This window comes from Mesocricetus auratus, unplaced genomic scaffold (assembly GCF_017639785.1).
Source record: "Mesocricetus auratus isolate SY011 unplaced genomic scaffold, BCM_Maur_2.0 Super-Scaffold_100006, whole genome shotgun sequence".
Taxonomy (NCBI): domain Eukaryota; kingdom Metazoa; phylum Chordata; class Mammalia; order Rodentia; family Cricetidae; genus Mesocricetus; species Mesocricetus auratus.
Window position 1 is genome coordinate 15,915,409 of NW_024429190.1, and position 14,678 is coordinate 15,930,086.

At 52.3% G+C, this 14,678-nt stretch overlaps 1 protein-coding gene across 3 annotated transcripts in view; it reads left to right on the top strand.

The window, feature by feature from the left end:
• Window positions 1–14,678, top strand: part of Ablim2 (actin binding LIM protein family member 2) — a 127,060-nt gene that overhangs the window by 4,882 nt on the left and 107,500 nt on the right. Inside the window, exon 2 of one of the 3 annotated variants that reach the window (XM_040746966.1) lies at window positions 3,311–3,482. The exons of the other annotated variants lie outside the window; for them this stretch is intronic. Coding sequence (XP_040602900.1) covers window positions 3,407–3,482 — 76 coding nt within the window. The 5' untranslated portion in view covers window positions 3,311–3,406. The remainder of the gene's footprint in view (window positions 1–3,310; window positions 3,483–14,678) is intronic. 3 annotated transcript variants of the gene reach the window in all.

Genomic DNA, 14,678 nt, shown 5'->3' on the forward strand with positions numbered 1-14,678 from the left:
TTACTCCAGGAATGTTTCCACCACCACACAGCTCAGGGCTTCTAGGGTATCCTCAGCACCCAGGCAGGACAGACAGGCTTATATGTCACCTCAGCAGCCATGCTCATGGGGTACTTCCTCAGGGCCCCGGGCCAGACTGGGGATCTGCTTTCTCCTGTGTTTTCCTCATACCTCACAGGTCTAGTGCTGGATTCCCTCACACAGAGGGAAACTGAGGCCTTGCAGGTCCCGGCAGTTCCTGGCGTCACAGGATTGGTAAAGAGGAGGAGCTGGAATATGAACCTCAAGGGGCTCAGCTGCCCTGTGTCTCTTTGGTAGAGTGGATTGTGTCTGGTCTTTCTCTGCCTGTGTTGTGTGCCTTGGCCATCAGCTGGAGCACTTTCTGTTGCTTGGAGACACGTGGATGACAGCTTTATGTGCACAGGCCCAACCCTGAGGCTTTACCTCAGAGCATCTTAGAGGGATTTGCACATCTGTCTTCTCACCTGAGCCAGGGAGCCTTGCTCCAACTTCCCAGATACAGGGCTTGCTGGCACATATCTCCAGCAGCCTCCTCTGCCTTCTACAAAGTCTCCCCCTGGATTTGTTGATACACACGTTGACAGCTCTGATTACAAGAGAGGGACTCTTAGCATGTTCAGCTCACATGCCTTCCTATAGGTCATCTGGACTCCTGGTCCCTTCAGGAGTCCAGCTCGAACTCCTGCATCAGACTCCCCCAGCATGCCTGTGGGACCTTGACCCTCCAGAGTCCACTATCCACTTGACGGGGCAGTCACAATGCCTACTTCTCTTCTGGTTCCCACAGCCCCGCCCAGCCAGGGTGTCCCTTTGGGCAAGTTATTGCCCCTCCATGAGCCTTCGTGTACCTGTGTGTAAGGACAGGGGCACCTTGGAGTATGTGATACTGCCTGGCCAGGAAGTTGGTTTCTGAGACTGATACCATTTCAGGTAAACGTGCCTGCCAGTCTTCCACGTCTGACGTTTCTACAATGTTCCCTTCTGGGGAAGATTGTAGCCTGTAGTTTTCCCCACCAGCTGCCTGGGCCCTGCTGCAGTTTCAGCCCCCAAATAACATACAGGGCACTATATTAATTATAAGCTGTTGACCATTTGTTATTGTTTCTCATTAGCTAGCTCTGACTTAATTACTGACCCATAATCACCAATATATATTTTTATAAGGACTTATCTTTCTGAGAACGCAGACTTGCGTCCCCTCTTTCTGGAAAGCACATAGTGACGGCTCCTTTCACTACATTTCCCAGAGTCCTCCTAGACTCCTAGTCCCACCTATCTTGCTTCCCTATTGGCTAACAGTGCTTTGTTTACATATACACAGAAGGACTTCCCCATCAGAAGATTTTTGGCCTTCACACTTTGGTTCTGCTGTGGAAGGACTGACAGCCTAACAGGGAAGGGGCACCTGAGTTGCATGCACAGGAACTGACTTTTTGGCTCTGAGGGAAGGATTAGGGCAGGTGGAAGTTGGGCTTTCATTCTAAGACCCTCATTTTTAGCCAGGTGGTGGTGGTGCACGCCTTTAATCCCAGCACTGGGGAGGCAGAGGCAGGCCGATCTCTGTGAGTTTGAGGCCAGGCCAGCCTGGTCTACAGATCGAGTTCCAGGACAGCCTCCAAAACAATACAGAGAAACCCTGTCTCGAAAAACCAAAAGAACAAATCAAAGACCCTCATTTTTGCTGTTTGGCTCAGCACTGGGGCTGGTCCTGGATGCTCTCTGCTTGGGGGCTTTTGGCTGGTGGTGAATAGGTGTGTCCCAAGCAGGTGCTGTGTTGATGCTATCAGGGGGTCCCTCGCCACCTGCTCTAAGGCTGAAGAGTTCCCCGTCTGAAGGTAGTTTGTACTCAGTGGAGAGCATAGGCACCCCTTGGCACACTGGGGTTCTAGCCCTCCTTATTAGGTATGCTCCTCCAATTGCCCTTTACTTCAGTTTTCCCACCCACGAGCAGAGCTAGGACAAGCTTTTTGGGATTCTTCAAGACCTGACAGATACTTGGAAGCAGGAGTGTAGGGACATCTGAAACACCCTGCACCACTTGGGGACACCCAAAGTGGTCCCCTGCTCGGTCAGCTTACCTTCTAAGTCACTTTGCAGTGTGCCTCTCTTTTTACCACTTCCTAGCCCAGCACACCCCCAGATCTGTTTACACATCTGATCTCTAGGGAGTGCCCAGGCAGGGCATCAGCCGGCAGCGTAGTCTCAGGGGCAGAGGTCCCTGTGGTGTGTTGAGTCATGTCTCCTGAGTTGAGCTTGGGATCCTCACACACAGGAGCAGGGAGGGACAGTGAGGCAGCAGTGTGATTCCAGTCAGCAAGCTGGAATAGAAGCTACTGTGCCTGCAGGAGTCTGTTCTCAGGGCAAGGCTGGCCTGAGAGCCTCTCAGAGTGTTCCTGATAGAGAGATGGCTCCTTGATACCTGTCCTGGAAGAGGGAATGGATGTAGATGGAGACTGCCTCAAGCTTGGCTCCTCTGTCACTCAGAAAATATGATTCAGAGTCCCCAGGATCTGGCATGGCAAATGACACCCTCAAGCCTGTTCCCCACCACCACCACCATTGGTACTTTAGTAGACACAAAAGCAGAGGCCCGAGGACCACCTTCATTGTCACCGAGATTTCTTGTGACATTCCAGTGCTTTGTCTCTCGTGGTCTTGGCTTCAGTTCCCAGTGGGTACAGAAGGGAGGTGGTGCTGTTGGTTATGTAGGCGAGGACCCTGGGAAACTGGAGGGAGAGAATGTTGGGGGAGGGGCCAGAGGGAGTCTCAGGATGGGTGGGCATCGCCAGGGGTGATGGGCTTGATTCTTCTGCAGCCGCTGGGAATGTATTAATATCCTCATAGTCCCATGAGGAAGCTGAGGTCTTTCTCCTAGGCAGTGACTCCCCTAGGAGCAGGGTTTGCTGGGAGAGCTTAAATCCCACACTGTCCTGGGTGGTGTGAGCAAAACTCCCCGAGGTGGAGGAAGGTGTCTCTGCAGGGATGCTGGGCAGTGTGCTTCAAGAAGGGAGCGGGGAGGGGACAGGTGAAAAAGTTACAAGAGGTGGGGGAAGGACATAGGAGGAGAGGAGAGCAAAGAGGAAGGAGGACGGGAGGGGTAGAGGGAAGGAGAAGAGGGAGAGGGGAGAGGGAAGAGGCGGAGATGGAGAAGGAGGAAGAGGGAGGGAAGGGAGAGGAAAAATAGGGGGAAGAGGAATGGCAGGGTCACATTGAGGCGGCTGCCACCTAGTGTTTCTGGCAGAGCCAGGTGGGTCTAGCCTCAGCCTGGCTGAGGCTTCCTTTGTTGCAGGAATGAAAGTCTGCCCCTTCTCAAGCTCAGAGCTGTTCCCAATGATCTGGAAGTCTTCGTTCACTGGCTCTTCTGTCCTCGCTGCTCTAGGGCCACATGACCACGGAGCCTCCCGGCTCTGTCACCTCCCTCCTAGCCTTTGAACCCATGGAGTTCTCTGCTGAAGACTCAGGTCGGTTTCTGGCTGCTGTGCAACCCAGGGCTGCTACTGACCCTCTCTGATGTGTGTCTTCTTAGACGATGCAAGGGCTGGATACTGGCTCCCGGGGGCCTCCTGTCCTAATTCTTGGAAGTTGTCACAGTGTCAGCTTTACGTGGGTAGAGGGAGTGTTCGGATGTGACTAAATGAGGACCTTGCCGTGGGGACGTGATTCTGGGTTATCCGGTGGGTCTTCATTGGTGAAAGGCAAGTCAGAAGAGATGGAAAAGTGACAACCAAAACAGAGCCAGGAGGGGAGCTTCTGGACCGCTGGCTCCAAATGTGGAGGAAGGGTCAGAAGCCACGGGATGCAGGAGGCCAACAGGGCAGAATCAGCCTTGCTGCCCCCTAAGTCCTCCTTTGTAGTCACCCCAAACCATCTTCCCTGTGGGAGAATCTTGCTTTGATGGAGTTCATTCCCGACTCTAACATCACTGTGCCAGGAAGCCCTCCCAACATCCCCATGGGGCACCTCTGAGCATAGAAGGCATATGAAATTCTTCACTGTGTGTGGTTCTGTGTTCCCAGGGTAGCATGGAGCATAGCTGAAGCTGGAGAGGTTCTTGTCTCTCACCCCTGAACAACCCTGACTCTGGGTCTGGTTGTGTCCTGCTGGGCTCTCATGCCTCCCCTGTCTTAGATGTGGGGCCTGGCTGGCTCTTGATGCTCATGGTGAAGGGAGATGGTCTAAAGCCAGGGCCTTTCGTGCTGGCCTTGGTCACCTGGAAACTGTAATACAGAGCCAAGGTCCAGGAGGGTGCTCTGGTTGTCCCCGGTAGCCAAATGGAACAAGCAGAGCAACACAGATGTGTCCACTAGTGGCTTGGGACAAGCCTGGCTGACGCCAGTGTGTCGCTGTGCCTCTCACAGTCTGAAGTACGGCCAGTGCATGTCTCTTCCAGATTGGGTGACTGTCTGCATTCCTGGCTTGTAGCCACATCACTTCAGTCTCTGAGGCCAGGGTCTGCAACCCTCTCTTCCACCTTCCCATGGTGACCTGGGTATGTAAATTCTCGTTGCTTCCTTCTTGTAACAGTAGCTGTTATGCCACCAGACAACCCTGAGTGACAAGGATTTTAACTCCATAACATCTTAATCAAACCACAAAACCACCATTACCCACATAAGTACCATATTTCCACATATTTTGAGGGCATCTTTTGGAGCCCATCTTTTGGAACAGTCTGTGGGTAGATACATTTCCTCTTGTGGTACGTATAGTCTGAGAGTGTGAGAATGACTTCTCACGGGGTAAAAAGTGTTTCTCTCTCTCTCTCTTTTATTTTTCGAGACAGGGTTTCTTTGTATTGTTTTGGAGGCTGTCCTGGAACTCGCTCTGTAGACCAGGCTGGCCTCGAACTCACAGAGATCCACCTGCCTCTGCCTCCCGGTGCTGGGATTAAAGGGTGTGCCACCAATGTTTCTCTTAGCTCACTAAGTTTAAGCGCCCTGTATGCCTTGAGCTTGCCTCTTGCATAGCTGGTGGACAGGGCTGTCTCTTGGGAAGCAGTGAGCCTGAAGTACCCAGGGCTGCTGAGAGCAGGGTGCTGCCTCGGAAGGTGCTGCCAAGGAGTGAGTGGCTCTGAGCATGGCTGGGGGCTGGGTACCAGAAACCACAATAGAGGGAAGGTGATGTCATCCACTGTCCATCCAGGCAGAGATCACAGGCCAAAAAAGCCACGGTCCATTCTAGCAGCGTCTCTGGGACTCCCGGGGCCCTAGGGCCCAGCATTGCTGAGGACCCTGATGTGCTTTTATGTGGGTTGCACTTAAGGTTATTTGCTGAGCTAGAAATTAAAATGCAGACTTTTTTAAAGCTGTTAGATTAAAAGTGTAATAAACGCTCTCATGTGAACCCGTGAGCATAGTTAGTGAGTGTGGAGTTGCTCCTCAGATTTGTGAATCTCCTTAGAACCCAGCTTCACAGACAGTGACCAGACTCTGATGTCTGGTTCTGTGATCAGTTGGTTGTGATATCACACATGTGGGCACTACTGCCTGGAGACAGTGAGGGTGACCATCAGCTTCTGTCATCACCAGAAAGGACCCATGGCAATCACTTATAAACAGGAAATGCTTCTGTGAGACCCCTCTGTGGGGTCCCAGGGCTTTCAGCCTCTGGTGGGGTGTGGGTGAGCTCCCCTCCATGGGGGTCCCGGGGCTTTCAGGCCTCTGGTGGGGTGTAGGAACAATGGTGGGGGCACATGGCAGAGTAATTCTTCTCATCTTGTGGCAGGAAAGCAAAAGGATGAGGAAAAGGCTGGAGCCTCACTGTGTGCTTTGAGGACACATTCTCTGTGGTCTGGAACTTCCCTTGGCCTCACCCCCAATGATTATGCCTCCATCTCCCAAGAGTACCACCTGAGGACCCAGCCTTCCTCGCTGGGGGCTTAGGGAAATAAAAAATCCAAAATAACCAAAACCAAACAAACAAAAAACAAAAAAATCCCAAACCAAACTGTAGCTCCCTGCATGATGCAAAACCTCATATCCATCTCAGAGTTCAGGCTACATTCCTCCATTCCCAAGACCCAACACGTCTCTCCTGTCCCTGTGCTTCCTAGAAGTTCAAATTCAAAATAAAAACAACAAAATCTACCAAACAAAAAGTCCAAGTTCAACTGGGCGGTGATGGCACACGGCTTTACTCCCAGTACTCGGGAGGCAAAGGCAGGCAGATCTCTGTGAGTTCAAGGCCAGCCAGTATACAGAGTGGGTTCCAGGACAGCCAGGACTACACAGGGAAACCTTGTCTTGAAAAAGAAAATCAAGGAAAAAAAGTCCAAGTTCAGAGCTTCTGAAACTCAAAGTTTCTAATCTGTGAGCCCCTATAAAATTTTTTAAAAAATGAAATTATGCCTTCTGAGGTAAACATTCTTATTTAAAATTGAGGAATAGGAAAAGCGGAGGTATCAGCCCAAAGCAAGACCAGAACACAGGAGAACAGACATTAACCCCTAAGTTTGCAAGACCAGCATCTGAGGTGCATTGCAGAAGGATTTGGCCGCTGAAGGTTTAGGCATCGCTGCCCCTTTGGCTCGCTGGGCTTCTTTCTATGCTACCTATAACTTCCCTCAGCATCTCTTCGTCTGTTTGGTCCTGAGGTGGGGGCACCACAGGCTGCTGCTTCAGTTTGTGGTCCTACACAGCACTCTTTTAGGGGCCGATTTCAGGGATTCCAGTCCTGTAGTACTGGCCTGGCCTTTCTGGGCCTTCCTTTGTCGTGCCAGTGAAAGCCATCATCACCCGTAACCCCACATCCTGTATCCCTGTGAAGCCAGCATCCTGTGGACAGTCCAAGACATGTGATGGGGTGGGGGATTGTGTTCCAGCTGGCTTGGACCACAGCTGCTGCGGTGGCTTCTGGATGCCTTACCGGCCCAATTTATGACTGGAGCACACAGGGGCATTTAGCTTATGAAGACAAAGTACCTATTTGGGTCTGGAGTTTTAGAGATACCAGTCCCTCATTGGGCAGGCCCATTGCCTTTAAGCCCCTTCTGAGTTGTCGATGGTGAGGGTGGGACATGTCTAGAAGAGTTTAAAAGCATGAAGCATGAGGAAGTGGAGAGGTTGGGACCTCACTATCTGCTCCAAGGCTGTGACAGTTACTATTGTCTAAAATCACCAGGGAGACAGGGCTGTGGGGGATCATCTGTGCTCACAGATTTGGGAAGACCCACCTAAAACAGGGAGGTCTTGGACTGTATAAAATGGAGAAAGTGACTGGTCACTGATGGTCACTCAGCTCTCTGATAATTGTGGATGCCATGTGGCCAGGCAACCTCCTGCTGCCTTTACCTCCCACTGTGATGCACTGTACCTTCAACTATGAGCAAAAATATCCACTTAAGTGCTTTTCTCAGAGTATTTCATCACAGCAACAGGACAAGAGATGAAGACAGGAGCTTAGCACTAGTGACCCAAGGACCTCCTCCTAGGTCTCTCCTTGTAAGGGTTCTTCCTCCCCATAGGACCACCCTGAGGACCAAGCCTTCAGACCTTGCACCTTTTGAGGACACTCAGTGTATGTCATAGTTTGTTGCTGTGAAGAGACACCATGACCAAGGCAATTCTTATAAAGGAAAGCATTCAATTGGGGCCTGCTTTCAGGTTCAGAGATTTAGTTCATTATTATCATGGCAGGAAGTATGACTGTTTGCAGGCAGACATGGTGCTGGAGAAGTAACTGAGAATTCTACATCTGGATACGCAGGCAGCAGGAAGAGACAGTGAACCACTAGTCCTGGCTTGAGTTTCTGAAACCCCAAACCCTCCTTCTAGTGACACACCTCCTCTAGCAAGGCCACAACTGCTTCAACAAGGCCATACCTCCCAATAGTCCCAGTCCCTATGCGCCTATGGGGACCATTTTCATTCAAACTACCACAGTATCCAAATCAGCAAATGGCCAGAACATCCTAGTCTTAGTAGCAAAATGGTCTTGACTTCACTAAGTCCCAAGAGGTTCTTGGAGATTACTAGGAATCTATGGACAGCTCTGAGAACATTTGACCAAGGATGGAATATTAAGCACTCATTAAAATTATAAGGGATTTTTAGAATGTACGTCAGTGCCAGTCGGTGATAGAGGCAAAATTTAGGATATACATTTGTACACAGCGGTGTCTTAGAGAGATATTTAAAACAAGGAAAATCCATGAAGAGATAATGACATTATGGCAATCCTTCCTTTCCTCCTAGCTCTGTATGGGTGATGGCTTTGTCCAGACTGGTCTCAAGTATGCTCCCCTGAGAGCAGCTGTTGGCCTCCCCATTCCCAGATGGCATTCTCCACTCACTGCAGAGCTAGGACTCTGAGTGACACCTGGCATTCTACCAGCCCTGGGATCCAAATGCTTGTGTGATGTGATCTCTGGTGACGATTTCATCCACAGTCATAAATGAAAGAAGGATTTCTGTGCAGGACTGAAGTCTACGTTGTTGGTGAGAAATTAGTTGCTGCTCTGAAATTCAGCGTCCTTGGTCAGATGGAATGCTCACACCTGGCAGTGCCCCAGCAGAGAGCTAAATATACCCTGGGTGTGGCAACCTCAGAAACCCTGGCTGCTGACCGGGCAGATCCTCAGGGAGCCATTGTTTTATCTCATAGCAATCGATGCTCGTGTTTTTATAGCACCTGAAGACTCTGGGTGCTCTGGGGACATGTGTAGTGTCACCTCCAACCTTTATAAGTCCCAGTGTTGTGATGTCATTGCTCTCATTTACTAGCATTGTGCTCCAATTGGACAGGAAGTGTGGCCTGCCTAAGGTCATGTGGCAGGTAGGGCTGGGCAATGGAGTTCAGAACAGCAGGCCAGGAACATGTGTCTCCTGCAATGCTTTTCCAACTCTAATGCCAGTGGAGGCAGCAGCCCTATGTCTGATAGAAAGCATCTGTGGTGATTAATATGGACTGTCAACTTGGTAGGACCTAGAATGACCCAGGAGACATGCCTGGGGGCTCCTCTGGGAGGGAGTCCTAGACTGGGTTTATGGAGGTGGGAAGACCCACCCTGAACACGGGCAACACCGTCCCATGGGCTGGGGTCTCGGATGGAATAACACAGGAGATGCAGGCTGAGTACCAGATGTGAAGTAACAGAATGTCCCTCCACAGGTGGAGCAAACTGCCCGTGAGCGGATGGCATAGGGGCATCAATAGCAGAGCAATGACTTCACCTTCCTGAGGCGCCACCCATTTTATAGGTGGGCACACTGAGTCAAGAAGAAACCTTACCAGTGACAGGGCCACCCTTCTTACAGATCTCTTCCTCTCTCCAGCCACCCCTTCCCACAGACGGTCAGCACTCAGGGGCAGGGGCGCCTGTTCTTCAGCCATTGCGGTGCTGGCATATGGTAGTGCTTCGTGTGCTGTGGATGTATGAATACTCCCTCTTATTTGAAATGGGACCTTGGCCCCATGACTGGCACCTCGGAAAGTGCATCTGACCACAAGCTGGAGTCTTGGGGGCGATTTTTGTTCCACGTCAGGGGCTCTGGGGTTTCCTTTCCACTGGTGGCCTCCTCTAAGCTAGGATGCCTCTTCTTTCTGACTCTGAGTCCTCCCACACACCCTGAGACTCAGGGGATCTCGGTAGGTCTCTGATCAGATCTGAGACCAGGGCGCAGGGCACGTCTCTGATGTGGGCAGCTAGCTGGGTATCGCAACTCCCCTTGAGTTGAGTCTTCCATCCATGTGCCTAAGAAGTCCTTAGTCACTCGCTGATGTGACAGATGCCAGCAGGCATGTCTTCCAGATCTCAGCCCCCTCCCCCACAGTGCCCTTTGGGCAACTGGTCCCTAACACAGTTAGTATAGTACAGTGCCTTTAGATATGCTGGGAGAGTCTCTTCTGTGTCAACACCTGGCCAGAGTTGTTCTTGATGCGATTCTCCCCCCCCTCCCCAGAAGCCTGCCAGTCACTGAGGAAGACAGACAGGATGTTGACTACACATGGTGAGAAAGAACTTCTCAAGGAGGCAGTGGGTAGAGGCTTACCTCAGTGAAATCCTGGCATGCTACCTGGAAGAGGTGGTATACAATCAAATCGGAGCTTGACAGACAAAGAAGTAAGAGAAGGGCACCCTCGCAGGAAGGTGTCCTGGAGTTAGTGTCATTTGTGCTGTCTGCCTCTCGAGCTCCCTGTCTTTGCATCCCTGGGCACCACACTTGTACATGGCACTGAGACCTCTCAGCCCTGGGGGTCCTGTGGGGCTGTGTCCAGGGAGATCCCCAACCCTGGAGCATGGGTAGAGGCGAGGAACACGAGGAGAAGTCAAATGACCCGAGCACCAGTAATGCAGATTCCTGGGCCCCTGGGCTGGGCTGATGCAGCTGGCCGATCCAGGATCTACATTTTCCTCGAGCCCCACCCCTGCTTTGCACAGGGTTCTGCTGAAGTGGCCACAAGGACTACTGTGGTGGCATCATGTTTAAGATGCTCTGCCACAGAGGAAGGGGAGGACATTAGCAGGAGCTGGTGTGACTAAGAGGAGCCGGGCATTTGTCATTGCAGAGGGGAAGGCAACAGGTACCAAGGCCACATGCTCTGTCTCCTCCCAGCCCTGAGTGCTGTCGAGGACCACTCAGGCTGACTCAGCTCTTAGAGGGGCATGATGGGGCAAGGGACCATGAGCCCAGAGCTACATGACTTGTCATGGGCAAGGTTTCTGGCTGGGACACCTTGGGTCCCTTCCCTGCCCACGACGTGACCACAGCCATGCCCCGGGGTTGCCAGGATCCATCAGCCAGCCACGAGCGCTACAGCCTATGCAAGCACTCTGGGAACTGAGCCAAGCTGCCAAGGCTGTAGGACCTCAGGACCACTGAGGATGATCATGGGGTCTGGGGATCGGAACACATGCCCTCCACACCTGGAGGCGGAAGCCCATTGTAAACACACCACTAGGGCTCCTCCTGGGCATGGGAGGCCCCTCTGTGTTATCCCCAGCTAAGACATATGGCAATGGTGACACAATGCAGGGTCCCTGCCCCGGGGAGTTCCTGGCTAAGGACAGGTGACCATGGTGTCCAGGGTCACACAGACCTTGAGAGCCAGAGCAGTAGGGAGGGGCTTGAACTGTATGGAGATCCTGATGCCACCAGTCCTTGCTTTCAGGTGTGGACAGAGCCTGCTTCCCAAAGGGCCACCTAGTCCTGGGGGCTGCAGCGGCTCAAGGCTGAGAGGAGGGGCCAGCTACCTCTGCCTCCCCATTTTGCAGGAGTCAGAGTCTGGCACTGAACAGGCCTTATTCTCCCCCTCAGGGAGACTGGCTCGTTCAGCTATCAGCCACCTGACCACATCAACGCACTGTGTGTGTGTCTGGCAAGAGCCATTTCCCCAGGTGCCCATGAACTCTGGTGGGCAGAAATGAATTGCAGGGCGAGCTCTGAACTCTGCAGGGAGGCTGCGGTTGGCAGAGCAGGAAGAAGACAGCAATTAAGGCAGGTCGAGCCCGGGGCCTGGGCCTGTGGGTTTATGATCCATGATTACAGCTTCCGTTTGCTCAGGGCTGCACACCCTCAGAACAGTCAGAAGATTGGAGATTCATTAGACTTTGTGAGACACCCTCAGAAACATGCAGGGAAGAGAGAGCCAGGCCACATGGCTAAAAAGAGGTAAAGTTATGACTGGAGGCCCAAGTCCCAGGCCCTTCCCACCACCTTCTGATGCTTTGTGGCATCTGGTCTGTCAGGACTTGAGTGACTTGTGTGGACAGGGCCAGGCCAGGCAGGGGGAAGCCCAGGGGAGGTGACATTGTCTGAGCTTGGTAGTCATGCTGTGTGAACTCAGAGGGGAGCCCTCAGGGCCGCTGGCTCTGCTGTCCAGTGTGGAGTTTCTGAAGGCACTGTCCACATGCCTAGGCCTCCTCTGTGTGTGTGTGTGTGTGTGTGTGTGTGTGTGTGTGTTTTCAGCATCCAAAGTAACTGCCACTGCTCTGCCCTTGACCCTGGAGGGTGGGAAATCTGGGTGTCCCCTCTGCTGGCCTGAGTGACATCACCGAGGATGCTGTGGCTGTGCCCTTACCTGTGTGCTCTCAGGGTTCTTTTTCATCTTTTACATCAGCACAGGGCCAGGGAGGAGGGACAAGGCATGCGAGAGGAAGCTTTGGTTTTGGAAAGAGCAGGTGGCCCTTTACCATCTGGGGAGGACTGTCGCCACAGTCTGCTTCCTCCAGCTTTTCCGGGTGGTCTCTGGACATCCCCTGGCTTGGGTACCGTGCCTGCTCTCCTCTGAGACCCATTTAACGAGCCTCCGCCAGCATCAAACCTCCTTCCATGACAGGTCTGTCCCTACTGAGCACGCACAGCGCCCCGCTGTATGTGGCTCAAGCACACTCTTTCCTTGCCTCCGGGGGGGGGGGGACAGCTTTTGTTTCGGTGTGTTGTTTGATTTTATTTTTATTGTGAAATATTTACAACATAAAATTTACTATTTAAACCACATTTAAGTGACCAGTTGTAATTAGTAATTAATAATTGCCATTAGTAATTTGTCCATTTCCAGAACTCTTTCAATTTAAAACTCTGTCCTCACTGATCCCCACCCTCCCTCCCTGCCTCTCCCCGCATTCTCTGTTCTGAATGGATTCCTCCTGTGTTTGTCTCTCAGCACTAACTTACTAACCAACAGTGTCCTCAAACTTCATCAATGTTGTAGATGGTGGAAAAATGTCCTTCCTTCCTTCTTTTTTCTTTTTTTTCCTGAGACAGAGTCTTGATGTGTAACCCAAACTGGTCTGAAAGATGCAATCCTCCTGCCTCGGTCACCCGAGAGCTGAGATTACAGGTCTGTGCTGTCACACCTGGCTGTCCTTCCCTCTGAAGGTGAGTTTACAGTTTGGATGGGCACTGTGTTTGTTCGTGTTAACAGACACTGGTAGCTACTGCTGGAGTGGTCACCGTGTGACAGGGAGGCTGGTGGGGATACCTATTGGTGTCCTCGACTTTGTGTATAGTTCAGAAGTGAATTTGTTGTATCCTGTTGGGCCCCAGCCCCATGGGGTCTCTGTGAGTTGCTGGTCAGCCTACAAGTGCAACTTGTTTTCCAGTCCAAGTGTTTTCTGTTTTCTAGTCCTGGCTTACTGCCCTGGCCTTGACCCTCTAACATCAACATCTAGCAGGAGGAAAACAACATCTCTTCTACCTGGGGTTTTTTCCACTGTGCTGTAAACTTGTATAAAAAGCTCCTCCCTCTTACAAGGGAGAGACCTCTTAGCACTTGCAATGAAGAGAGACACATACACACACTCTCCTGGCAATAAAGGCAGCACATACATTCTCTTAGTACAAACAGCTGGACATCTGGTCTCACTTTTCCTGATTCCCTGGACTTGCTTGTGGTGCTGGCCCCACAGTATCCCGTGGTGCTTAGGTGTTTTGGGGACTGCCATGTTGTTTCCTGTAGGACCTGCACTGTTGGGCACTTGGTGGGGCTGTTTCTGGGGACGGCAGCCTCACAGTAGCCTGGATGAGGGCTGCCTTCCCGCTGCCCCTCGCTGACGTCCCTTGTCACCTCACATTCCCTGGCTCCACTATGGTGAGCTGTGGAGATTTCCGCCTAGGCCTCTCTTGCTTCTCACAGCCACGCCTTTGCACAGGCTGTTCCCTGTCTTGGGTAGCCTTCCCCCTCTGTCCCTGCCACCCACCCCTTCATGATTCCCCATCTGGTAGCTCCCTGCTGTGCTCTTCTGGGAAGGTGCTGGAAGTGGGGGAGGAAGGGCTCAGCTGTTGGCTGCCCCTTGCTGTTCTGTCTCTGCCGACACTCTGCTGTCTGTCTGTCTGTCCAGGCCCTGTCTCATGGCCTCTCTGTCTATTCACGTTAACTAGGCACTCCTGGAAAGAGGGTGCCTCTGCCACCCCTGGAGGCCCTGATGCTTCAGCCTCTGAGTCATGGTGGTGCCCCAGAACCTTCCAGAAACTCCATGGCTGCACAGCGCCGGGGCAAGTGTGCACACATCTGGGGATGGCAGTGCCAGGCTGCAGGAGTGCCTGGGGACCCAATGTGGATTCTCCTCACCCAGAGACCAGAGTTCCAAGGCCCAGGCAGACTGTCTGGTGAGGGCCCATGCTGCGTTTCTGGCTGGTGCCCTCTTACCAAGCTCTCTAGGTGTCTTTCATGAGGACACTGATCTCATCCTGAGGGCCCTGCTCCAGCTCCATCACCACTCAAAGGTTCCACCTTGGGGACAGGTTCCCAGCCTATGGATGGAGGGGTGATCACTGTAGCCTACACTGGCCATCCTTAGTGTGCCAGACTCAGGGAGGCATCTGAACACTCTGCAGCCCCAAGTGGCTGGGGCTGGAGCTGGGAAGCCAGCTGCTAGTTCTTGAGAGTCAGGTTGGACCCATGGCCATGCTGCTTGATGCCATGAAGTGTGGCTAAGCAGGTTGGCAGCAAGCACCTTTGTGCCACCTCCCCCTGCATGTCCTGTCCCTGGCTTGGAGAATGGACATTGTTGTCAAGGTTCACAGCCACCATATTATCAGGCAGCCTAGGGGTTCTGGGGAATGATGGGTTGCTGACCCCCAGACCTGCCTCAGGGTGGGATGGTACGTCTCTCTAGTTAGCTCTGCCAGTTCCCATTCATGTGAGCTTCCCTACCCCAGGCATAGAGGGTGACTGCAGGCAGTTTTGCTTGTTTGTTTTTTAGTCATGGAATTATA